The sequence below is a fragment of the Phyllostomus hastatus genome, unplaced genomic scaffold (genome assembly GCF_019186645.2).
Source record: "Phyllostomus hastatus isolate PE091 unplaced genomic scaffold, TTU_PhHast_1.1 phas_contig_38, whole genome shotgun sequence".
NCBI lineage: Eukaryota > Metazoa > Chordata > Mammalia > Chiroptera > Phyllostomidae > Phyllostomus > Phyllostomus hastatus.
The window spans coordinates 26,320,343-26,346,974 of record NW_025333869.1 but is presented as its reverse complement, the minus strand read 5'-3'; the positions used below and the strand labels follow the sequence as shown (position 1 = coordinate 26,346,974).

At 52.5% G+C, this 26,632-nt stretch overlaps 1 protein-coding gene across 4 annotated transcripts in view; it reads right to left on the bottom strand.

Annotated features, from left to right (window-relative positions):
• Window positions 1-271: 271 nt before the first annotated feature.
• LRRC20 (leucine rich repeat containing 20) overlaps window positions 272-26,632 on the bottom strand; it is a 74,821-nt gene continuing 48,460 nt past the window's right edge. For all 4 annotated transcript variants that reach the window (XM_045842256.1, XM_045842253.1, XM_045842254.1 and 1 more), the window contains 2 exons: window positions 15,540-15,707; window positions 272-2,785 (listed from right to left, as the gene is read on the bottom strand). In XM_045842256.1, coding sequence (XP_045698212.1) covers window positions 2,631-2,785; window positions 15,540-15,707 — 323 coding nt within the window. In that variant the 3' untranslated portion in view covers window positions 272-2,630. The remainder of the gene's footprint in view (window positions 2,786-15,539; window positions 15,708-26,632) is intronic.

Genomic DNA, 26,632 nt, shown 5'->3' with positions numbered 1-26,632 from the left:
TCCTGGCATCGGTGAGGGGAAAACGGGGAGACAACAGGTTCCTTCACCCTTTCCCAGGTGCACGGGCCTCCCTCCCCAGGGCTGCTGTTGTCTGCAGCAGCAGAGCTTCAGCGCATGCGTCAGTTCCACCTGTGCCCATCTGTGACTCCACTCCGTGTGGCCTCAGTCTAGCTTTCACCCAGAGGGGCACCCCGCCTCTCCTCAGGTGGGTGGGATTGACCCCCAGGCTGCAGGAGGCCTGCGTGGTGAGAGTGAGTCGCACACCGACTGGGCAGGTGAAACCAGTGCATTCTTTATTGCAGACTGAAGCTAAGGGCTCACACTGCAGGCTCCAACCGGGGCCTCTCTGCTGGCCCAAGCTTCCCCACAGAGGCCAGGGCAAACCCCCAAGCAGAGCAGAAAACAGCTTCCAGAAACAGCCCCTTCTAAGGGCCTGAGATGAGGACCTGGGGAAGCAGCAGCTTGGTATCTGGGGTTAACCAGAAAGAGGCAGGCCAGAGAGCCAGGCAAACCTGGCCCTCATTTCCTGGTGACTCCAGGTCACTCCTTTAGCTGGGGGTATCACACAGACTGAAAAGATCTAAGAGGCCTGGGGGGGTGGAGGGAGATGCTGCTTTATGGAGCACGATGGGCAGACTTGGTGTTGGGGGAAAGCTGAGAAACCCCACTCTTCACTCCCAGGACACCCCCAGGGCCACCCCAGACCCTGGCTTCTCAAACAGTAAAGTGCTTGTAGGAATCCCCTGGGGATCTTTTGGACAGCAGGCTCTGATTTTGGAAATCTGGGATGGACTTGGGGCCCTGCACTTCTAACAAGCTCCCAAGGAGGCAGAGGCTGCTGGCCCACAGACTACACTGAGTTGCAAGGATTCGGCCACGCAATGCCTTTTTGTATATCAGGAAAATGCACCCCTTCTTCAAAAAGGAGAACCCCACTCCAAGACACAGGTTGAGTGGGTGGGGCCAGACCAGGCTGGGCTAGACTGCAGCCCTTCTTTGCGCCCCCTGAAGTTGGTAGCCCTAGAGGTCTCACCGGGCTTCCTCACCCTGAAAACCCTTTTCCCAGAGAGTGACCGACCAGGCCTGGGAGATGAGCAGAGTGAACAAGGCAATGACTAGGACACCAGGTTCTCAAGTACCTGGTCACAACCTACCAATCTGTCAGCTTCTGGCCGACAGACAGGAGGCCTGGGCGGGGCAGCCTCGGGCTGGGGAAAGGGAAGGAAATGGGAGTGTTCTGAGAATGGGCTAGTGCTGAGTGGTGGTCTGAAATCTGAACAGCTTACCCCTAGTTGTAGAAGAGTGGCCACTGGTTTGGGGGGGTGGAATCTGGGTGGCCTGCTTTGCCCCAAGTTGTGACACAGACAGAAGTCCAGACCAGGTGGGCTCTGATCTGCTTGCTCCACAGCTGAGATGGTGGGAGGTAGATACCCGCAGGGTCAGGAGGTCAGGGGTTCTCCGAACCACAGGTATTGTCACAGGAAGCAAGAGCTCTATGCCCTCACCTGGTAGAGCCACGGGTTGTCCCTGTTTGCTGGTCCTGTCCCTGTGTTAGCATTGCAAGTCCTGTGTCCTGAGCAAACAAGGATGGCAGGTCACCATCTTGCCTGACCAGACCCTCGACTCCAGGCTGAGAGCCTAGAAAGGACTAGGTTGTCAGGGATCTGGGTGGTGGCCCGGGAGCTGGCTGGCTACAAATCCAATGGTCCATAGTGCCTTCGTCTCCAGGCTAAGCAATGACAAGGAAGCCAGACCGCTGCCAGAGGGAGACGGTGTGGAGGGAGGCACAGGCGCACACGGCTTTGCTTCTGGGCCATTCTCCTGCAGCTCCAGGGGTGATGCAGGCATCGATGGTCACCCCCCAGGGAGGTGCACTCAGAACTTCCCGCCCCAGCAATTTCTTAATCCTGAGGAGGAACAGAGCCCACTTGATCTGCTCCCCAGTCTCCTGGCCTGATGGTCCTCGAGCTCCTTTGTAAACACCGTCAGCCCTGCTGCAGCATCCACACTCTCTCGGCAGCTTTCCCACAACTCCTGGTTCAGGCTCCCGCCAATCCAGGGATCCACGGGGCGGAGGGTGGGGTGCTGTGAAGGGCCTCCGCTGGCTGGTTCTCAGGAAGCAATAAATAGATGCATGTTGTCTTCTATTCCTCTCAGAGCAGTCACTGGCTCTCAGTGCTAGAAGCAAGGCCTCAATCCACAGGGGCCCAGAAAATGCTCAGCGATGCTCAGCTGTGAGCTCAGAAGGTACTGAGGATTTGAAGGTAACTTGGAGACCTGTGATTCCTAAAACCCTCCAAGGAGCCCAAAGGAGGCAAAGGCCCACGGCCACCTTTCCCCAAATTATAAGACTCAGAGAGGGTGGGGGTCTGTCCCAGTTTGCACAGAGACTAAGAACGCCCAGAGTCCAGGCTATAGCCCCCACTTTGCCTCCTCCCTCTGGGCATTCCACAGCCCCCTATTGCTCTAAGCTATCTATCCCAGACTGCTGCACTCCCTCCCACCACTGTTCAGCCCACCCATCCCCAGCCCCCCAAGCTTGGCTTCCCAAGGGCCCTGGGACTCCCTCCCCTCAGGGTGCCAGGCCAGGTAGCCTCTGTCCCTTGCTGGGTGGGCATGAGGAGCGAGGCCTAAGGTGGAGGGGCCCTGGCGCCCTCTGGAGACATGAGCATGTCAAACTTGATGAGTGGCGGGGCGATAACGCGCACCTCGGCGCTCAGCGGGTTGAAGCGGAGGTTGATGCTGCGCAAGGCAGGCATGGCGGCCAGCTTCTCCACGGGCACATCTGTGAGGGAGAGAGGGATAGATTAGGGGGCCTGGGGCCAGGAAGGATGATGGAACAGGAAGACATTGACACTCGGTGCAAGCAGCTCTCCATCACCCGCCACACCCGGGCTCAGCTCCTGGCGCCCAGCCCTGGGCATCACAACCACGTGCAGGAAAGAGTCCTAAAAATAGAGTTAAACATAGAGTTTCTTCATCCCAACAGTTCCACTCCTGGGTAGCACTGAGAGAATTGCAAACAGGTTCTCAGATACTCACAGATGCACACAGCGGCACTCCTCACAATGGCCACATATGCCCAGCAGATGAATGGAGAAACAAAACGTGGGAGCACACTGTAAGAGCATGCAAACATCCTGCTCCTCGTCCTCACTGAGCACCCATGGCCCCAGAGTTAGCATCCACTGATGGTTCCTGATCTGCCCTTCATGTTGGTTACAAAATGATAACTTTCCAACTCTAGCAATACTCCAAGCAACAGCCTTCCCTTCTCTGCCTTCTATCTCTATATTATCAATATGGACTCCTATGTTTCTTACAATTCATTACTGTGTTTAATTTAACCTTGGTGCTCAAATTGTCCCTGGTTTGGCCAGTAGGAGCGTCTTCCATCTGGCTCCGGCGACTTTGGACCTGCCCCGGCTGTTTCTGGACACACGTCCTTACTTTCCAATAAGGCCCATCTCGAGCCTTCACAGTCCTGGGATCAGCCACCAGGAAGTCCTGGTTCCTTTCGGTGGGGAAGGGAGTCAGTGGCCAATGCCAATGGTGTGATGACTAATCCACATTTTCCAGTTCACCCACAAGGCCCTGTGTATGTCTGAGCTGTGCGCTTTTGACTCCTGCCTAAACACCACGCAGTGTGCCACCCCTCTACCTCTCTGCTCTGCCGGCGATGGACAGACACCCCGGTGGCCTCCATCTGTCTTTAAGGGCTGGGTGATACAGCCTTTGGATGAATGCCCAGGAGCAGGGCTGAATGCTCCGGCAAAGGCTACGTGTGCATACTTGTCTCTCTGCTCTCTGGAACCACCGAGTCAGCCAGGAGCTCCAGTCACCAGGCTGCCCCAGGGCTTTCAAAGGAGGCTGCCTGGACCTTCCCACCCCCACCTCCAGGCTGACTGGACACTGAGCCCCTGACCTCTAGGGAGGGTTCTGCCTGGAAGAGGGTGAGGAGAACCCACGCTAGGCTGTGCTCTCTGCCCTTAGGAAAGAATCCCCACCACCCTGGCTTGGTAACTGGGATGTGCTTACCCCCCTAACTCTTCTGGGGAAATGGAAGGGGCGGTCACTAGCTCAGGACAGTTCCTTATATGTGCGTATCACTCCAGTTTATAAAGCGCTGCCATCCACTCCTCCCCACAGCCGTGGGGGTAGAGCAGCCTTCCTCAGCCCACCACAGCTCATCTGTAAAGTGCCCCTCCACCCACTTTACAGATGAAGAAACTGAGTTTCAGAAAAGACTGACACTGAAGGGCACACAGCTATTAAGCAGCAGAGCTGGCCCTGGTTCGCTGCCTGCTGCTTCACAGTAAGCTCCCCAATATCCCACCCAGCTGGGTCAGGTGGGGGTGGGGCAGGAGAAAGCAACCCAAGGGCTTCAACAGAATTGGCAGGGGACTCAGCACCCAGGGAGTTCCCAGGGGCCTCTTCGCCCCAGGGCTGCAGCCCAAGGTGTTCCCAGCAGGATGGGAGTTTTCAGGGATCTGGGCCTCCGGGATCTCTGAGTTGGGTCAGACTTTGTTGTTGATAGTGCTTTTTCGTCTGTCTGTCTAACATGTATTGAGTGCTTGCTGACTTAAGCTCTTTGAGTTTTTTAATCCTTGCAAAAGCCCTGTGAGTTGAGTACTATTATCTCCATTTTATAAATGAGGAAAATGAAGAGCAGAGAGGTTAGGTAACTTGCCCAAGGTCACACAGCTAGGAAGTGCTGCAACCAGAAAATGCGGACAGGCTGGCTGGCTGCAGCACCTGTGCCCCTCACACCGCCGCCCACGCATGCAGCCCTGCAGCCTGGCATGCCTCCCACTGACTAGCCATAAGGACCCTCCAAGAGGTCCCCTCAGTAATGCGAGAGAGAAAACTGTTTTCCGGCAGGGCTCCCTGGGGCCCAGGAGTGTCTGGCTTCCTTGACCAGGATGCTCCCCACTCTCCGGGCCCCCTAACTAGGAACCCCTCTCTCCTACCACCCAGCCCAGGGACCCCACCTCCAACAGAAGCAAAGGGCACACAGCAGGTGTCACGGAACATCTGAGCTCTCTGAGGTCCCCATGACAAGCATGCCCTTGCTGATCTGCTTTGAGGAAAAGGGCTTCCTAGAGAAAGTGTCAGACTGGTTCCAGAAACTCCCATGCCTCCCAATCCTGCTCTGGGTCACAATGCAGAACAGACCTGTCCCTTACTGTCCGTGACAACACTTGTGAAACTTATAGCCCAGCACCCGCCACCTCTATCTTCTTCAGGTGAACACCCTTCATTTCCTACGGTCCTAGGCAGGGAGAGGCGGCCAAGCTGCTGAACAGCGCTGGCTTTTCCAGTGGTTCACTGGGTCGCCCTAGGCAGTGTCTCTGAACATCAGCTTTCTCACCTGCAAAACAGGGGTCCCTCTGCCCCTCCCGCAGGGAGGCCATGAGAAATCACCAAGGTGACTGTATGTAGCACACCAGTGCAGGGCTCCAGCAGCACACATGTGACAAGCAGAGGGGCCCTGCTCCCTGTACCAGTCTGTGCTTGCACCAGGCACACCAGCAGAGCACCACCACGATCCCTGAGGACATGCCCTAGCTTCTGAGCATGCAGTCGCCAGCCCCCACACGAGGTGGCAACGTCTCGGCCTGAGCTCACCTCTGAAGCGATCTGGGTATAAGATTATGTGCAAAGGGAAGCAGCGCTGAGCCTCAGACTCCTCTGAAAGCTCGACAGCTCCCGAGCCCCTCACCACCACTCACAGAAGCCCCAGATGTGACCTCTGCAGGGAGCTGAGCGAGCCAGCCAGAAGCACCCTCCAGGTACTCATTTTCATGTGTTGCGGGCCAGGACCTGTGCAAATCATGGAAACTGAGGCACAGTTGGAGGCAGCACCTTTGGCCAGACAACCCAGCCACTGGGTGGGCAGGCTGATGAGGAGACGGAGGACACTCGCTCAGACCAGAAAGGAGAGGCACTCGAGAGTCCCCAGGTCCTGTGAACAGGGAGCCAAAGCCCTGCCTGGAGTTCGGCCTCCTTTCTCACCTGGGGGGACCTGGCTCTGAGCTCCCTGAGCACCCGGTTCTGCTTGTCAGACCAGGGGCCCAGCCCCCTGCACACCCTGAGAACACTCTTAAGCTCCTGAGGGCGGAGTCTCTCTCTGAATGCCTAAGGTGTAACACTGTACCCAGAACATACATGTGTCGGGCACAAAGAGACATTCTGGGCAGCTGGGAAGGAGTCACCAGGCTGGGCTGGGAGCTGCGTCCCAAGCATGAAGACTGGCTGCAGGATGGCGAGTAGGGCCGGTCAGAACCCTCCGCCCTCAGTATCTGACTGTCCTTGATATTTAATCAGGTTCCTGTCCTTCATGGTCCCCAGGTGATTTCCAGTCACCTGACCTGCCTTCAGCAAGAATCCTGTGAGGTCACTCAGCCAGAATCTCCCATTACCCTTGATGATTTTCCTCTTAGTGATATTCTATCCACTGACCACCCCCCAACCCACCCCCCTTGCTCTTTGGCTATAAATTCCCAAGCGCCCCTGTTGTATTTGTGGTAGAGCCTGGCTCTACACTGAGGTCTTTTTTCTGTTATTGCAATCGCCCTGAATAAAATTTGTTTTCACTGCTTTAACTACTGTTCAGCTGAGGTTTTCTCTGACAGTGCCTAAGGTCACCATGGCAGGAAGTAGTGGAGGCAGGGCAGTTTCTGATTCCAAAGCCTATGTACTTCACCCATGACACAGGCACAAGGCCAAGGCCACATCCAGGGTCTCTTCACCGGCCCCTCAGCCCCCAGGAGGTAATCACAACAGGCAGCTTTCACTGAGCAACACATTAAGGGCTGGACCCCGAGCTGAGAGCTGAGGGCATCGTAACCTTAACTGTTGATGCAGATGCACTTCAAAGTCGGGGGCTGAGCCTCAGAGCTGCTGTCACCCCATCTCCCCACTTGCCACAGGTGACCTAGTTCCTCCGGAAGGGTTGAACTAGAGGGTTGCTGAGAACTTGTCTCTCTCTGAACTCTGTGACCCCTCCACCCCTCAGCCACCAGCCAGAGGCCTGCAGAGCGGCCAGTGCTCATGAGGCAAGAAGAGGGTTTCCCTGTCCTGCCCCTGCCAGAGGTTTGCTGGTGTGACACCGAGCCAGCGCAGCTTGGCCTTGCAGCAAGCCCTTGCAACTCAGCCTAGAGACAGCAGTGCTGCTTGACTTCTGTTTGTCATTTCCACACCTGCCACCGAGCTGGCCTCTGCAGGGTCCGAGGTGCTCTCCACACTGCCCTGCAAAGGACAGTGACGGCTTCACGGGCACAGAGCGGGACTGGTGTGTCCCTTTCCCCTGATTTAACTGCTAACCTTGTCTGAGCTGCTTAGAGTGGGGAGTAGTGGAGTCACTGACTGTCAACTCGGGCAGAGTCAATGACCTGGAGCAGCCAGCGGGCAAGTGACAAGCCCAAGAAGCCAACCTGGAGTTTTGGGTAGAGCTTAAAGAGGGTTGTTTACATTCGCAGCATCCTGACAAGGGGGGAAGATGGCTGGAGGGTGACGAAGAGGCTATGAAATGATTTTCACTTTGTAGATGGGGAAACTGAGGCTTGGGGAGGTTAAATAAGCTCCCCAGGGCCACATGGCCCGGTGGGGACGGAAGCCAGGTATCTGGACTTGGGCACTCCCAGACAGGAGGAGGAGCCTCAGCTCTCCCCTTGCCCAGGGGCCACTCCCTCATCCAGTTCACCAGTGGCCTGCTGATCCTCGAGTCCCGGCTCAAAGGCCCCTTCCTCCGTCAGTCCTCTCGGTCCCCATCCACACTCTCATCACACCTTATACCAGTATCACGGATCATGCTCTGCAGCCTGGGAAAATGTTTGCCTGTATAAATGCAGTGCCTAGCATGGTGCCCACAGATGCTCAGTAACCATTAGTTGGATGAATGAATGAATGAATGAATGGTCTTACCTCCTGAATTAGATCACAAGGTCTGTCAGGCTCAGGACCACCCTGGGCTGAGCACAGAGTAGACCCATCATCAGCAGTTTTATTAAACAACTCCATGACCCCAGTCATTCAAGAGTGAGAGCCTCCCCATTCTGTGGAGGCCTCCCCGTTCGGAATGGTCTGACCCATTCTATGAGCACTTGCCAGTTGGAACCAGGCCTCTGTGGATCAAGGTCATGATAGGGCACTGGCCCTTTAACACTGCAAATCCAATTTAGAAGATAACAAAATATGAATGAGCAAAAATAAAATCAAATCATCTATGGCCAACATCTAGAACTTAACCACGGTTAATGTATTAGTATATGGCCTTTCCAATTAATTATTTTTTAAATTGACATTTCATATTAATTCCTTTAATAGGCGAGCACATACACACACATCTTTATTTCAAAATCAGCCTCCTGGATACTATGCCCTAACATGATTTTCTCAATGGCATGTTGTAAACATCTTCTCGGGTTTCTGGTCGGGGACTGTATTACGGCTGCAGCTAGTCCATGGCATGGAGGGACCACACTTGGGCTCCCGTTTCTGTTGCTGGACGTTCAGGTTGATTCCCACTTTCTCTATTGCAAATAACTAGATGCTTTGAGTCCACAAGGCATTCTAGGACCGCCTCATCTCTCCCAGCCTGACTGTTGGATGCAGAGTGTGAGGTTCTAGAATTCTTTTATGAAGCCAGAGTAATAGTCCTTTGACCTCCCGACGGTCCTCCAGTGTCTGGTGGTGGTGGTGGTGGACTTAGGTCACTAGGCTTAGTGTCCCAGGTGGGGACTAAAGCTGCTCTGGCCCATGGCAGGGGAGAAGGACCCCAACCTGGATTAAACACCACACATTCTGGCCCAGGTGGGCACAGTCTACCACTTGTCCCTGTCATCTCACAATACTGCAGCTGGTGACCCCACACCCTGGGTGAGCCTTGTCTCCCCTGTGCAGATGGATCTAGCACTCCTCCCACTGCACACGGCCACCCCAGACTCCCACCTGTGTCTGTGGGAGCTTAAAGTGACCCACCACAGCAAGATCAGGGTGTGCAGGACTTAGAGAAAATTGCTTCCCTAAGGTCAGCTTACCCTCCCTTCCCTAATCATCAGCACTGTTGGCTGGCAGGCTTGTTTACGCCTGTGGGGCCAGCTAGAGGCAAAATTATTAAAACGAACAAACAAGCAAACAAACAATTCCTTCAGAGCTCTGTTCTTCATACTCACAGTGCTCTCAGTCCGACAGGAGGGGTCAGGGTCGGGCCCGAGAAAGAGGCGAGGGGCCCCGAGGGAGCTTCCTGGCACAGAGCTGACCAGATCGAGAGCAGCCGTGGGCTGGGCCCCACGACACTGAAGGTCCCTTGTGGAACTGGGCTTTAAGGTTCCCCAGCCTGGAGGCCCAGGGCCAAAGTTCTCCTGCTTCCCCGGCAACTCAGAAATGAACCCTGGTGCCCCTCACCCTGAGCAGGCTGGAGTGCGCTGGGCAGTCCACATGTGGCAGGTGTGCCTTCTGACCTGGACAATCTCCTTCTGGCCATGTGCCTGATTTTTCAGGACCTTCCAGCTTCTGGGCCTCCACCCCCAGGGATCCCAGCCCCGAGTGTGAAGCCTGCACCTTCAGAACACCTCCTTACTGTGGCACCTGGGGTGCTAGGTAAGGACGCAGTGGCAATGTCCCAGCCCTAGGGCCCCAAGTCTGGGGGAAGCACCTGGGAGGTCACCTTAGCCTCCCTGGGGAGGCTGCAGACACATTTGTGCTTGAGAATCCAGGCTGGCCCCCACACCTTAACCTTGATGTAGCGCTTGGCACCTGGAGACCAAGCCAATCAAGTTCAAGGAGGCCAAGCTGAGCTCAGCTTCATGCCGCCACTCAAAATGCCACAAGAGACAAACAGGCAAACCATGGTGCCCTGGCAGGACAGGGAATCGTGCCTGTAACAAAAGGGTGCTCCGGCCACGCTCACAGGCATACGCCACACTGACGGCTGGCTCTGACGCTTCAGAAGGCTTGGCAGGGGCCAGGTGGGGGCAGCAACTGAGCCTCCCCCACCCCACAGAGCCCTGGACTGGGCCCCCAGCTGGGGGTGGCGCAGGAAGAAAACAGAAATGGCCCCTGCCCTCAGGAAGCACAGAGCACATGGCCCGTCCTTGACAACCCTGCAGGCCGAGGCAGGGGAGGCTGTGTGGACCAAGGCGTTCGAAGTCCCCTGCTGGGGGAGGCCACTGGGAGAGCGGTCAGTGACAGAGACCCAGGTCCTGACCTCAGATCTGCCATTTCAAGCCATGAAACTGCAGGCAGGCTCCTGACCTCTCTGAACCTCACCCTCCATCTTTCAAACCGTCCTCCCACCTTGCGCAGCCACAGGAGACAGCAGCGGGGACCAGAAGGTGCTCCCGAAGGAGGATGGAGTTATGGAGGTGCAGGGAGTGGATGGGGAGCACAGAGCATTTTAAGAATCCACTGATGAACCTACAGACTTTTTTTTTCATAAGTACACACTTCAGGGAAAGAACACAAAGGAGAAAAGCCGCTGCTGGATTCCCTCCTCGCCCCTGGCTGGCCAGCAAAAGTGGGCTGATGGGCACCCAGTGGGGCCGCCACCACAGCCTTGCCCCCTGCACTCTCCCTGGCCCAGATTGGATGTACAATCAAAGCCGAACTGTAACAACTTTCCTCAGAAATAACATGGTCTTCTTATTGGCTGCTCTGGAGACAGCCAAATATGTAACTCAAACTGCCTGGCCCATGCCTGTCATTACTTTCCCAGTCAGGTTTTCCATCTTTGCTCCCCTGTGCCCATCTCTCCTCCTCATCCCATTGAAGCCCCTGCCCTGCATCCGTGTTCCTCTGCACCTGGGCCACTGGAAGGTGGCCACAGCGCCCCCACCCCTGCGCTGCTCTGGCTTCCGCTGGATGCTCTAGGAGAGCCTCAGAAAAGAAGGACAACTCTGCCGTGGCCTCTCACTAAGGGTTTGCCGTTCCCTCCCTGGTCGTGGCCGTGGGCCTGTAGCTACCACTCGTGTGCAGGACTAGAACTGCCTGGTCTGCATGCGCGTGTCCAGGGTCTGGAAGTGAGGGATGACGGGGCCTGCAGGGGGAGAAGAAACTGCTCGCTGCCCTAAAGGCTTCCCGCGGGGTGCGGGTGCGGATGGGCGTGCAAACGGCTCCTTTGCAAATCCTCCTCCACGCTGGGGAGTTACGGTTGCTGACACCAACTTTACCACTCTTTCTGCCCAGGGTTAAGATCATTGTCTGAGAAATAAACCTCCCTTGCAACTGGAAAAGTTAGAAGAAAAGCTCAGAAGATAACCACTGGGTGGGAATGAGTTAGGTAGGGCCCTGCCAGAGAACCAGATTCAGGGGGAAAAAAATGAGTTTAAGGTGAGGTCACTGAGCATGAGTGAGCACTCCCAGCACACCACTGGGGAGCTGGGCTGCGCTGCCCACCCAGGCAGGGTGGCAGGCCCCCGAGCGAAGGGTGCTGGAGCACAGGCCAGCTCCCCACCACTTACACCGGAATCCTTCAGCATGAGCTCGTACTTTGGGAGCCAGCTCACTACTATCTCTGTTTCCTCTGCCTTTGACTTACTGATGAAGTTCCTTCTGAAAATGCTAGGTGAGCAGGCTGTGCTAGAGGAGAACCAAGAGAGGGGGTGGGTGGGCCCTGGGGCGACAGAGCACTGGGCCCAAAAGTGCAGGGGACAGTGGGGTCAGTGGAAAGAGGAGCCCCAAGGGAGGAAGGCAAGCCCACAGAGCTCACCTCTGTCACCCTCCCAGCCACTGTCAGCTGTCATGGCTGGGCTGTTGCTCCTTCATCCTGATGTAGACACACACACACACACACACACACACACACACACACACACACTCCCCAGACAGCCATTGGGAGCAGGAGGAAAAGGGAGGTTACGGCTTCTTCAGGGATGAAATGTGGTTGTTGATGGAAGGTTCTGGTCTAACTCAGTGGTTCTATCTTATCTGCACATTGGAATCTTCCAGAGAGTTTTTTGAAATTGTCAAGCCCCAAAACCCATCATGAGAGATTCTGATTTAATTGGCCTGGTGTATGGTCTGGGCACAGCGTTTCGGTGAAGCTCCCTAGATGATCTGATTGTACAGCTGGTGTTGAGTACCCCCGATCTTCCAGCACTTCCATCCTGGGATGCTACCCACCTGCTCCAACGCATGAGGCAGAGCTGTCAGAAGCGAGGCTGATTGACCAGGCTATGTGGCCTAGGAGATCCTGCCTCATTACCGTATGTGTTCCTTCTACCCTAAGAAAGTGTCCTTCCAACCTGAGTTATGTGCTTCAGCTATAACTCTCCTATGGCTTTCTTTCTTTTTTTAAAAGACTTTATTTATTTTAGAGAGAGGAGGAGGGAGGGAGAAAGAGAGGGAGAGAAACATCGATATGAAAGAGAAACATTGATATGAAAGAGAAACATCAATCAGCTGCTTCTCTCATGCCCCCAACTGAGGACGTGGCCGGCAACCCAGGCATGTGCCTTGACTGGGAATCAAACCCACAACCTTTTGGTTTGGAGGTCAGCACTCAATCCACTGAGCCACACCAGCCAGGGCTCCTGTGGCTTTCTGTCTCCCTAGGGCTATGCACAAAAATCTTCTCTCCTTATGCAAAGCACTGTCCTAAACAGCTGGGGCTCTGGAGCAAGACTGCTTGGATTGGAACCCAGGTTCTACCCAGGTGCCACGACCGTGGCCAATTTATTTAACTTCCAGGTGCCTCATTTTCCTCACCTAGGGAGAATGACAGTACCGGCCTCATAAACAAGAGCATACTTGCAAAATGCTTACAGAACATCCAGATGTGAAGTAAACAGTCACTGGACAGCAGCTGGTGTGATGACCCCGCCACGAGCCTGTGAGAACGGGGAGTCTGCTTTGCCCACCTCTGTCCAGCACAGTGCCCGACACAGAGCAAGCTGCTCAATCAAAAAACAACTACTGGAGAATGAAGGAACATTTCTCAAGAACATCCGTGTCCCCGCCCCACGTGCATTTTCGTCCCTGAGTAGGTCCTGACAAGGCTGAGCTCAGATTCAGAGTGTGGGGGCTGCTGTCCAGCACTCTGGACAGAGACAGGGGCAGGCAGCCTTGGAGACTGACTGGCTAACAGAGCGAGGAAGCAGCTTGTTTTATTTTAAACAAGGAACTTTTCTTCTTGCTGTTTTTGTGGAACCAACAGAGTGCCAACAGCATCCTGGCGCTCAGTGGTCGCCTCATCCCCACAACCACGGGTGAGCTCTGAGAGCACCAGAGCACACAGCACCTCCCGTCCAGGTTGGTGGGGAGCCGGCGAAGTGAAATAAAGCCATGCTCCCGCTGCCCCAGTGATGCTGACCGTTCTGTCTGTGAAACAGGGCAAAGCTGGAACAGAGACATGAACGTCCGGGAAGGGCGATCCTAGGTCCTGGGCATTTGTGCCCCTGACTAGGGAGGACAGTGGAGACGCCACATCCTGGGGATCTCTCCTCTTGATGGAGTGAGGCTGTGGCCCCTGAAAGGGTCTCCTCCTCCCCTGCCTGCCCAGAGGCTCTTACAGCCTCGGCATCTACAGCTGTCAAATGGGGATGATTACTCTGTCGATGGGGGCCCGTGCATGAGCGGTCTTGTCAAACATTAAGATGCTTCCACGTGTAGGATTCTTACTGTCACTGCAGAAAGGCAGAGCTGTGTCTATAAAACAACGAGCCGAAGTAGTGGATCTTTGCTCTGGGGCTGTTGCTGCTGAGGGATGTTGTCATCCTTGTGGAGGGGAAGGGTTAGGGAAGCATGGCACCCTGTACCACCTGCTCTGGGCAAAGTTACTTCTTGTTCTGCAGCCAGCCTAGATGCCCACTCCCCCTGTTCTGCTGCTTGGGGAAAAGCCACTGTTTGGAGTTGGGGGGTGAACCTCCATTTGAGAGCTGAGAAGAAGCTGAGGCTCAGAGAGGTGATGTGAGTCTTCGAAGGCCACAGTTAGGAGAGGAGGAAGCAAGTGGCCAGTGCTCATCCTAACCTGCCTGCCTGTGGCTCCATGCCTGGTTCTGGTCTTGGCACCAGCCTATGGCAGCCCCTGTGTGGTTGCTGCCCCATTTGGATAAGCAGTCAAAAGGGCTGGAGGCATCAGAAAGGCCTCGAGGAATAAGAGGCAGGGGAGGGAGAGCCCAGGAAGGAGGGCCTGGCTGAGAAGGAAAGGCTCAGGGCAAGACCCTGGGTGGGCCTTGCACAGAAGGGAGAGCCTCGCAGTGAAAAGGCACTTCTGAGCATGCTCCTTCCACTTCAGTATGGCACACAGGCCCAAGTGACTGGGGGTTCAACCAAGGGGCAAGTCACTCGGGGATCCTGGTCTTTGGAGGGTAAGACTGAATCAGAGCCCATCCCCAAAGCCTTCCCAGAGGGCCCGTCAAGGAAACCCCATTCCAGACACAGGGCTGAGTTTTAAATTCAAGTATTCTCATCCTGGCAATTCTGTGGTCTTGCTGTGCAACCTGATGCACTCTCATGACCTCTCTGTACCTCAGTTTGCTCATCTGTTAAGAATGAACCTAGAACCTCAGAGGTTAGCTGATCCCCACTCCTGCTGGGCCAGGGCCAGAGTCCCTGACAGGAGGGATGCTCGCCACCACACGAGGCAGGCCACTCCCCATCGGGCAGCTCCAAACCGCTAGAGAGCTTTTGCTTTTACTCATGTGGCACAATGGCCATGAAAAGGCTTATGGAAATAACAGCATAATGGAAGACAGTTATTATTAAAACCACCAGCATTAGGGGCAAAGTGAGAGAGGGTGAAACGGCTGGAGATGGGCTTCCTGAGCACCAAGGCCGCTGAGTGGGGGAAGGCAGCTCAGAGGGGCCCTGGTGAGTGCTGAGTTCTCCCCGGGGAGATTAGACAGCAGCTGGAGACGCTGCTCAGGTCCCGTAAGATCAAGAGGTACATAGTGCTTTGAAGGCAGAAAGGAGCAGCTTCTCGGCCTCAGCAAAACCCACTTTGCTTGAGTCTGCTGTTTGCAGGAGACACATCTCAGACTAGAGCGGGAGGCCCTCTGACTCCCTGGGGGGAGCACATTTGCACTGGAAGGCACAGAGCAGGTGTTCCAAACGTGTTGGCCTAGCAGCCCTTGCTTACTAATGCTGAGGAGCTCACTGAGAAAACCAGGAAGGCAGAGCCAGGGACTCATGTGGGAGAAAATGTATAGAGGGTCCAAGCTGAAGGGTCTTAGAAGCATCCCTGGCAGGCAGACTGATGCAAGAGGCATAGCTTATGGCCCAAGGGTGACCCAGCTAGTTCAGGCCTCACTGTGGAGAAAGCCAAAGCCTTCTACCTGCCAGGTTAAAGCGAGTGTCCAACCCAGTCCCTGGCAGGTGTCAGGGCCTCATAAGGGTTACCTTCGAAGGTTCCGTGCTCTGTGCTCAGCTGTCTCAGACCAGAAAGCCCAGCCCGGCCCTCATGCCTGCGGAAGTGTGACTCCAGAGCCTGTGCCTGGTGCCCCGTGAGGCCTGGTGGGCTTCACTGAGGAAAGCGAGCTCAGAGGAAGGAGGTGCCAACAGAGAGAGGTGCAGGGGCCAAAGGGGCTGCGTCCACTCACCCACGATCTCGTTCTCCTCCAGATTGATGGTCTCCAGCTCAGGCAGGGTGGTGAGCTGCTCAGGGAAGTCATGGAACTGGTTCCGAGACAGGTCGATGGCCTTAAGGTGCTGCAAGGTGCTGACCTCATTGGGGAGGCGGTGCAGGAAGTTCCCTTCCAGGCGGAGCTCTGCCAGGTGGAGGGAGGGAGAGAAGGAAGGTGAGGAGGAGAAACCCAGAGACCACTACCAGCTGCCCAGGCAGGATGGCAGCAAGAGAGCTCCAGGCTGAAAGGAAGACCTCCTCACCTGGTGTCTGATTCCATGTTTATTGATGCAACAGGAGGGTAACTCTTGCCCCTGGCTGGGCTTTTGGCTTTGGGATGGAAGGCTCTCCCACAGAAGCCTGTCTAGACTGTGGGTCAGGACATGCTGGTTCCTCCCTCAGACAAGGCCTTAACTCCAGGCCTTGATGGGACGGGTCAGAGAAGCAGCCTCCAGCCTCCCCACACCCGCAGCCCATCTGAGGGACATCATTTCCCATTACCCTCCAGCTCAAGGAGCCACAGCCATGGTCTTTCTGCATCATGTGACCCTGCTCTAGGGCCAGCCACATCTGCCCAGTTGAGTATGGGTTCCTGCTCCTAGAGCAGCTACTCCAAAGCTCACTGGCAGCCTGTGCAGGGAACCTGGCTATGGCAAGGCTTGGGTGGTGGAGGCTGCAGCTGGAATGCCGTGTTCTACAGAGAAGCTGGACCACCCACCAGGGCCTGGGGCAAGGAAACGGAATGAGGGGCAGAAGCCAAGAGTCACAGCAAGAGTCACGGCAGGAGGTAAGCCAGGTAGTGTAATGCAGGACTTAAATGTGCAGCCTGAGTTCAAACCCAACTGTGCCACCTATGACTTGTTCACTTGGTCAGTTATCTAACCCCATAAGGTGTCAGTTTCCCCACCTGCAGGAAGGGGCTACTAACAGCACCTGTATCACAGGGTTGTTGGGGGCTTACATCTGTTAATTCAGGTAAAGCACTTGGCCGAGTGCCCAGCACAGGGTGAGCATCATACGTGCTACTGTTATTATTACAGCAGAGGGCTGTAGTGAGGATGACATGTATGTGAAGTGCTTTGCACAATGTCTGGCACACAGTAGGTGCTCAATAAATATTAAGGAGGAACCTAAGAAAGCAGAGGGAGCCAGCTGACCCAGAAGAACGGGGGACACAGAGATGCAGAGACGCTGTGAGAGAGCACCCACAGGGGTTCGGGGTTCTGCTGGTTTCCCAGGCTTTGTCCCCAGGTGACCTTACAGAGCCCCCACCTTGTCCCCCCAAAAGGAAACTGGGGTCAGAAATGCCAAGTGGTCCAAAGAATGACCTCTGCTCTTCCCCCCAGGGCTGGCTTCATGGGCCCGGGACCAGCACAGTCACACAGGGTCCCAGGTTCACAAGCGCCCTGCACTTGGGGTTGAGTGTTCTGTGCTGCCGTCCTAAAAGTCTGTGGTGGAGGGGCAGTCCCGTGGCGTGGTCACTGTCTGCCCTGTGAGCATGCTGCAGGGTGTGTATGTGTGTGTGTGTGTGTGTCTGTGTGTCTGTCTGTCTGTCTAGCTGAGGGAGGAGGTCACCCTCTGTGCCTTGGCTCAGACCAGCCCACACTTCAGGCGCAGCCAGGGTCCCGAGCAGGGCGCCAAGTCTTTGCCTCAGTGGCAGCTGCCACCCTCCCTGCCTCCTACCTCTTCACTCCCCGTCCTTTGTGCTGATGGTGTAGGCTTTCCAGATAAAATGCAGGCTGCCCAGTTAATTTTGACTTTCAGAGAAACAATAAATGAATTTTAGTACAAGTACACCCCAACATTGCACAGGACATACTTATAATAAAAAATTATTCATTCTTTATCTGAAATTCAAACTGAACTGAGCATCCTGTATTTTATTTGCTAACCCTAGGAGCCCAATCATGGGGGTCCTATGCCTAAGACTCAAAACACCCTGCCTGGCCCTGCCCGCCCAGCTGTGCCTGCTCTGGCCAATCCAGGGCCTTCCACGCCCAGCCCCTCCCGGAAACAGTGAACGTTGCTACCAAGCACCTCTTAGGGCGGGTACCATGCTAACTGCTTTCTCTGCACAGTCTTCTTTAAGTTCCATGATCACGCCACAAGGTCAGCCCCCACTTCGCAGATACAATGACTGAGGTTCAGTATTTAAAGCCACATTCTGCAGCCTGGTAAGTGGCAGAGCAGGAGTTGAAACCCAGGCCCACTTCCTCCAAAGGTCACATGCGGCCCAGCCGCACTTTTTCCCATCCCCTAAGTCATGGCAAGGCCATGGGAGGAAGCAGCATAGACCTCAGAGGGGGAGAAGCAGTCCATCCACCCTGATGTTCTCTCCTGCAGCCAAGGTTACTCCTCATGCAAAATCAGAAAGCTGCCCTGCCCCACCCAGGGGCCTCCTTTCTAAGCCCCAGGGCCTTCTGGTAAAGGCTGACTGGACCTGACCATATGGACCCTCCAGATATGGTACACTCCGTAGACCCACAATGTCAGCTCTTATCTCATCCCTGCCAGCTCCACTCCAACCATCACCTGCTCTTCTGACTCTTCCATCTGCCAGGCCCCACACCTGTCCTCCCCGCTTGCAGAGTCCTCCTTCCCAAGGGAAGGGCCTTCTGCACTTCCTGTGCTTGGGCCCTCAGTCCCTCTCACCTGGACCACTTGGCCGGCCTCCTCCCTGGCCTCCTGCCTCCAGTCCCCTTTCCAATGAACAGTGCACGGTTGGGCCCATTTAACCTCACGAGCACAGCTCTGAGTGCAGACCTTCAGCGGCTTCCCACGGCTTCCTTCCCAGGTATTCAAGGCCTTTTGTGATCAGGCCCTGGCAGCACTTCCAGCCCAGCACTCACAGCTGGGCATGTGCTCTAAGCTGCTCTCCAACATCCTCTGGTGCAATCTCAGCCAAAGAGACACATCGCTAAAGAGGAGAGGACATACTGCCTCATCTTGCTGAACTCCAGTGCTGTTCTGCCTCCCATAAAGTAGTAACAATAGTTACCTTCTTCTTTTTATTTAGGGCCTACTGTGAGTCCTGCATATTCCAGAAGCTGAGGCTAATTGCCTCATTAATCCTCAGATTTGTCTTACTCTGCTCCATTTGACAGAAGCAAAAACTGTGGCTCAGAGAGGTTAAACCACCTGCTCAAAAATCACACAGCCAGGCTCTGGCCAGGTGCGACAGCTCATTGGAGCATTGTCCCATACCGCAAAAGGCTGTGTGTGTGATTCCGGGTCAGGGCATATACCTAGGTTGGGGGTTCGATCCCTGGTCAGGGTATGTATGGAAGGCAACCGATCAATGTTTCTCTCTCTTTCTCTCCATCTCCCTCCCTTCCCCTCTAAAATCAATAAACATAGCCTCAGGTGAGCATTAAAGAAATATTTCTTAGCCCTGGCTGGCATAGCTCAGTGGATTGAGCGCGGGCTGGGAACCAAAGTGTCCCAGGTTCGATTCCCAGCCAGGGTACATGCCTGGGTTGCAGGCCATAACCCCCAGCAACCGCACATTGATGTTTCTCTCTCTCTCTCTCTCTCTCTCTCTCTCTCTCTATCTCCCTCCCTTCCCTCTCTAAAAATAAATAAATAAAATCTTAAAAAAAAAAAAGAACAGTGAGAAGAATGGCAGCTGCCATTTAGGGAAAAAAAAAAAAAAGAAATATTTCTTAAAAAATCACACAGCCAGGTGGTAGGGAAGCCAGGATTAGGATGACATCTGATGCTGGTCACAAAGCATATGACAAAGGGGCCGGTAACAAAGGAGGCAGGAGAGACTGGCGTGAATGTTTACTGAGTGATGCTGCATCAGGCAGTGCATTAGTTGTTCATGAAATCTCATATAATCCTCCCAAGAAGTCCTATCCCAATTCTCGGGTGAGAGGACTGAGGCTCAAGTAACCTGCCGAAGGCCCAGTAACCTGCCAAAGGCCACACACACCAAGCAGATCTGTGCCCAGTGGTCAGATGTTCCCCGTGTTCCTTGAGATTCACCGATAAGGGAGGGGGAGTAGAATGACGGCCCAATTTCCTCTGGGAAGTGGGGTGGGGAGTGGGCCATCCAGACACCAAGATGGGGGTGAAGCTGGGTGAAACCCAGGGGCAACGGAATCACTGGCGGAGGCCAAAGACACTTGAGGCCCAATTTGAACATTCTCGAGGTGAAAGACTAGTGTAAGCCATCCTATTAGGGAGACAGGCTTAGGATCGAGGGTGGGGTGGGGGAACTTCTCCCTGTATCCCCATAGCTGGGGAGCTGGAAAGCTTTTCATCTGGCTGATATATTTTTAATAAATGTTCAGCGTGTCCTGCCAGGTCTTTTTCTCTGCCGTTCAACAGGATTTCTCTCCATGTCTGTCTTGTAGCCATGGCTCAAAGGCTCTGCAGATCTCTTTTCCTTGTGTGCTGCTAGAATAAATGGCATCTCGAGGCTTATGCTCATACCTACTCTTCTTAGGCCCAGGAAAGAAACAGGAAGACAGCGATCTTCTCTGCCCAGAACACTCAATACATGGGCCTGCAACTACTGAATAGTGGTTACAAGTTCAGCTGATACGCAAAGACCTGCCCCTACTCAAATCCCTGCTCAGTCTGCAGTTCCCGGTCACCCCGGGCAGGTCACCTTACTCTTTGAATGGTTTGGGTTTTCTTGACTGTAAAATGATTTAAATCCTTTCTCTTTCTTCATACACTGTAGGAAAGGAAGGAGTAAATGTTTATCGAGCACCTACTACATGTCGAGTGCTATACACATATCATCTCCTTTAATTCTTATAGCAACTCAGAGATGAGTTTTATCATCTTTTTTTAGAGGTGAAAAAACTGGAGGCTCAGAAAGTTTAGGCGATTGGCCGAACACAGCACAGGTGGTAAGCAGGACAGCTGAAATCTGACACTGGATGTGTCTGACTCCGAAGACATTGCTGCCTCCACGAGGGTGGGCAAGGACTTTATAACCAAAGTTAAATGGAGAGGATGATGGCCCTGAGGTCATCAGAGCCTTACAGAACCACGGGAGACTCACTCTTCTGAGCTTTATAACTGAATGTCAACTCCCTATGTTCTGATGCCCCAGTTGTCAGAAGGCCAAGAGTGCTCCCTCACCCAGCATGTTTAATTAAAAAGTGTAAGCCAGCCCCGGCCGGGTGGCTCAGTCAGCTGGAATATCGTTCCATACACCAAAAGGTTTCGGGTTTGATCCCTGGTTGGGATGTGTATGGGAGACAGCCAGTCAATATTTCTCTCACATCAGTGTTTCTCTCCCCCTCTCTCTCCCTTTTTCTCTCTCTCCCTGCCCCTTCCTCCCTCTCTAAAATCAATTAAAACAAACCCTTGATTAAAGATTAAAAAAAAAAGTGCAAGTAGCCCTGGCTGGCATAGCTCAGTGGATTGAGCACGGGCTGCGAACCAGGCATCGCAGGTTTGATTCCCAGTCAGGGCACATGCCTGGGTTGCAGGCCATGGCCCCCAGAAACCGCACATTGATGTTTCTCTCTCTTTCTCTCTCCCTTCCCTCTCCAAAAATAAATAAATAAAATCTTTAAAAAAAAATTTAAAAAAAAAGTGCAAGCTAAAGAAGGCATTCCTGCCTCCAAAAACGTTTATTCAAGAAACACTCATTTTCTTCCGGCCAAGATGGAGGCGTAGGTGGATACACTGTGCTCCTTGCATAACCAAAATTAAGGGCAACAAAAATTTAGAAACAAAAAAACAACCAGAACAGACAGAGAACTGAACTGTACAGAAGTCTGACAACCATTCATCCAGGCCAGTAAAAGAGATGGAGTTGGCGGCCAGCGGAGAAGGGTCGTGGCAGGAAAAAAGCGGTGGCTGGCAGACCTGGGCATGCAGGGCACAGGTGGCACTTGGCACACCCCAGGCATGCAGGCGGTGGCTAGCAGACCCCGGTGGCAGACCCCGGGTGCGGGGAGGCAGCGAGCAGACCCAGTAAGGCACACAAAGCAGGTCCGAAGTCACACATTCACACGCAGATAAACCAGGCGAAAACGGGTAGTGAGACAGACCGCGCAACCAGGGCCCCAGTGCCGAGAAATAAAGCCTAAAAGCACTGATTCAAAACACTTCTGGGGGTTGAGGTGCCGGAAGAGTCTCCCAGCCTCACAGGAGACTTCGTTGGAGAGACCCACAGGGTCCTAGAACACACACAAGCCCACCCACCCAGGAACCGGCACCAGAAGGGCCCAATTTGCTTGGGGGAAGTGGCAGAAGGGACTGAAATCTGACAGAGAGCGGAGCAAGCGCCATTGTTCCCTCTCTGACCCTGCCCCATATACAGTGTCACAACCCAGAGACTGGGTTGCCCCGCCCTGGTGAACACCTAAGGCTCTGCCCCTCATATGTAACAGGCGCAACCAGAGCACCCCTGCCCCCCACCCAAAAAATAAATGGCTCAAACAAAAGAACAAATCAAAGCTCCAGAGCCAATACTATTAGTGGCCAAGAGATAGCCAACCAATTAGATGCACAGTTCAAAACACTGGTGATCAGGATGCTCACAGAATTGGTCGATTTTGGTCACAAATTAGATGAAAAAATGAAGGCTACACTAAGTGAGATGAAGAAAAATGCACAGGGAACCAATAGTGATGGAAAGAAAACTGGGTCTCAAATCAATGGAATGGACCAAAAGGAAGAAAAAAACAATCAAACAGAAAAGAATGAAGAAACAAGAATTCAAAAAAATGAGGAGAGGCTTAGGAACCTCCAGGACATCTTTAAATGTTCCAACATCTGAATTACAGGGGTACCAGAGGAGAATAGGAAGAACAACAAGTGGAAAACTTATTTGAACAAATAATAAAGGAAAACTTCCCCATTCTGGCAAAGGAAATAGACTTGAGGAAAGTCCAGGAAGCTCAGAAAGTCCCAAAGAAGATGGACCCAAGGAGGAACACACCAAGACACATCATAATTACATTACCCAAGATTAAAATGAAGGAGAGAATCCTACAAGCAGCAAGAGAAAAGGAGACAGTCGCCTACAAAGGAGTTCCCATCAGACTGTCAGCTGATTTCTCAAAAGAGACCTTGAAGGCAAGAAGGGGCTGGAAAGAAGTATTCCAAGTCATGAAAGGCAAGGACCTACATCCAAGATTGCTCTATCCAGCAAAGCTTTCATTTAGGATGGAAGGTCAGATAAAGCGCTTTTCAGATAAGGTCAAGTAAAAGGAGTTCATCATCACCAAGCCCTTATTTTATGAAATGTTAAAGGGACTTATCTAAGAAAAAGAAGACAAAAATATGAACAGTAAAAAGACAGCAAACTCACAATTATTAACAACCACACCAAAAACAAAAACAAACTAAGCAAACAACTAGAACAGGAACAGAACCACAGAAATGGAGATCACATGGAGGGTTAGCAACAGGGGAATGGGAGGAGGAGAGGGGGGAAAAGATACAGAGAATAAGTAGCATAGATGGTAGGTAGAAAATAGACAGGGGGAGGGCAGGAATAGTATGGGAAATGTAGAAGCTAAAGAACTTCTGACACATGGACATGAACTAAAGGGGGGGAATGTGGGTGGAAGAGGGTGTGCAGGGTGGAGGGGAGTGAAGGGGGAAAATGGGACGACTGTAATAGCATAATCAATAAAATATATTTAAAAAAAAAAGAACCGCTCATTTGGAGAGGAACCAAATTGCCTGGCATCAGGACGAGAGCTGAAGGAGCAGCTTTCTCCCAGAAAAAAAGTGCTGGCAGAGGCCATTGTTCCTTCTCTGAGTACTCCCCCCACAGAGTCTCCACCAACCTCAGGCTCTTCTTCCTAAGCTCTTTTGACCCTAATGATTTTTCAGTTTGATTCCATCTGATAGACCCCATTCTGGAAAAGGACAGCACTTACTTTCATCCAACTACAGACTATTTGCTCACTAGGTAATCCATCCCAATGGTACAACAGATTCTCTCAACAAACTCTCAGTCTGTCTTCTCAGGTCATTGTTCCTGGTTCGATCCCCTGTCACAGCACATGCCTGGGTTGAGGGCCAGGTCCTCACATGGGGGCATGTGAGAGGAAACTACACATTAATGTTTATCTCCCTCTCTTTCTCCCTCTCTCTAAAAATAAATAAGCAACATATTTTTTAAAAATATACTACAGCTACTGGGTGGGGGTAGGCAGAGGTGGGGGAAAGGGAGGCATTTGTAATAGTGTCAACAATAAAAAAATATAATAATATATAGCTCGATTTCTTGAGCATTCACCACATGCCAGGCAGTACCCTTGTCTCAGTGTTGACCACGGTTTACCTCAGCTTCATCCTTACAGTGACTGCCAAAGAAGGTGCAGAATGGATGCACTTCACAGATCGGGAAATAGGCAGTGGCAGAGCCAACGTCTGCCCCAGGCCGGTCTGGCCCCAGGGCTCATGCTGTCAGCCAGCCACTTGCTGACTCCCACACAAGGCTGTGTTAGCTGCCACAGATAAGGTTTGCGACTGGTTTACCTTAAAGAAGCTTCAGAAAGGTGCACTGCTTACACTGAGATGTTGTTGCTGAAATTTATCACCAAGGGTGACAGTTCTCACTGCTTTAATATTTTTCCCACTATGCACAGGCTTCCTGGGTCCTGTTTGTACTGGGCTTATTTTCTCAAGAAAAATCATGGTCCAGTCCTCAGTCACTGATGAAGGTGGTAGGCAGCCTAACAGGCAGGCATGTGAGCAATGCTAACACCTATCACAGGAGCCAAATGCTATTCTGATGGAAAACACAAGATTTTGTTGTTTTAATTGGGGATTATTTGTTCCTGATGGGAAATTGGCCTCTCCTGACTGATAAGGTTTGTTCAACTTTAAATGCATTTTTTGTTTACAAAAGCAGTGCTGGCTCATTGTAAAAATATTGACATCTCAAAACTATGGAACATAGAAAAATGGAAATTTCATGTATTTCTACTCCCAGAGAGGACCAGTGCTGTTTGGTAGGCATTCCTCCATATTTTTCTATGTACATACTAATGGATGGATGGATGGATGGATGGATGGATGGATGGGTGCATGGGTGGATGGATATTGTTTTCAAAAAACAAAAATGAAATCATAGATTATACACTCTTTGAGACTTGCTTTTTTCACTCAGTAGAGCTTAGGCAGCTTTCCAAGTCATTTCTTGGTGTCTCTGGAGATCGCTGCTTTAAAGGTGAAGAGACCTATGGGTAAAAAATCACCCACTGCCCCAGTGTCACATTCCTCAGGACAGCTGCTCTCTGAAGCCCAGTCCTTTTAAGAAAAAGCCCAGCCGCAAAGGGGACGGGCTAGCTCTCCCTGAAGGGTGGTCTTTTCCCCAGCTCAGAAGCTCTTCTGAAAAGCAAAATGCATACAGGGAATAACGGATGGGTAGGCAGGGTTCCTCACACCTGGGTTCAGCTCCTTAACTGCATTAAGGTAATCAAAGGGGCTGCACTGAGACTGGGAAGGAGGGGGGGCCATTTGCCACCTGATTTTTCCAGTGTTGCACCCCTCATCCCTGTGGCACTTGTTCTCCCAAGGGATACTTAGCAAATCCTTGCTCATTGTAGTGCTGAATGAATGAAGGGGGAAGAACCAGGAGGACTTGGTTCTGGCCTAATTCAGCAAGAGTCCTTGGGCTCTCCTCTCTCTGGATGGACTCACGGGAAGGCCTTCTCTGCCCATTTCCAGCAGGGCTGTGAGGGTGAGCTGAGACAGCGTTGTGAAAGGCAGGGCATGCTGCACGACACCGATATTTATTAAGCACCTGTAACACACAGAGTCCTATATTTGAACATGAAAAGAATAATCTTTGAAAGCACTCATTCAATGATACTATTCCTGTTAGAGAAGTACAAGATCCATGAGATTAAATTCTTGGTTTATACAGCCTTTTGTGGAAACAAAATTGAAAGCTAACAAATGCAGGCAGCAAAAGAGAAAATAAAAGAAGAGAAGGTGAATGCAGCTAAAGCACATGACTTACAGGAAAGTCAGTCAGATGCAGTGATATCAAAAGAGCCTTCACTCACTCTCAACACACACCCACACACCACTCGGCAGCTGCCACAGGGTGGGCACCGCGTGACTGGGGAAATCACAACGAACGCTAGATCTCTCCCTAACTAGTGGGGGGAGAAAGTAATAAACAAAAAAACCACACAAATAAACAAAGATTATTTCAGATGACTAGGAAGGTATTTAAGGTCAGGATGGAAGATGATGAAAAACCATTTGTGCAAAGAACCCAGGTGAAAGCTATCAGAGGAAATAGAGTATGCAGGCCCTGAGGGAGGAAAAGCTCAGCACACACATGGAACAGAAAAGAGGTCAGTGTGCTTGGCGTGGGGAGGGAGAGAGGAAAAATGGTGGAAGTGGAGCTGGAACCACATTACACAGGGCCTCGGACACCGTGGGGAGACACAGATTTAGTCTGAGCGAGAGAGGAAGCCAAGGAAGGCATTCTGAGTCTGACTGTGCACGACCTCGTAGGTCTTGTATCGAATTCACATCCTAGGAATTCACTGAATGAGGAGGGTTGTTTTGTTTGTTTTCGTAGGTTCCTTGGGGTTTTCCATGTAGACAATCATGACATCTGCAAGCAGAGAGTTTATTTCTTCATCTCCCATCTGTACATCCTTAGTTTCCTTTGCTTATCTTAGTGCAGTGGTTAGAACTTTCCAAATGAGGGCAGACGTCTCTGCCTGTTCCCAGTCTTCCGGGAAAGCATGTCATCAGCAAGTCTGACCTTGGCTGTTGAAATTTTATAGCCGTTCTTTACCAAACTGAGGTGCCTTCCCTGTATTCCTAGTTTCCTGAGAGGTTTTCTCTTTTTAATCATAAATGGGTGTTGGAGTTTGTCCAGCGCTGTTTGTCAGCAGATGTGCTAGATGACACCGGTTGATCTCCAAATGCTGAGCCAGCCTCACACCTGTGAAAGAACTGATAACTCCCACTTGGTCGTGGCATAGAATTCTTTCCATATGCTGTTGGGTTGGATCACTACCATTTTGCTGAGAATTTTTTGTGGCTCACTTAGTTCATGTGAGACACTGGTCTGTTGTTTTCCTTTTTCTTTTGTTTTATTTTTGTTTTGTTGCCATC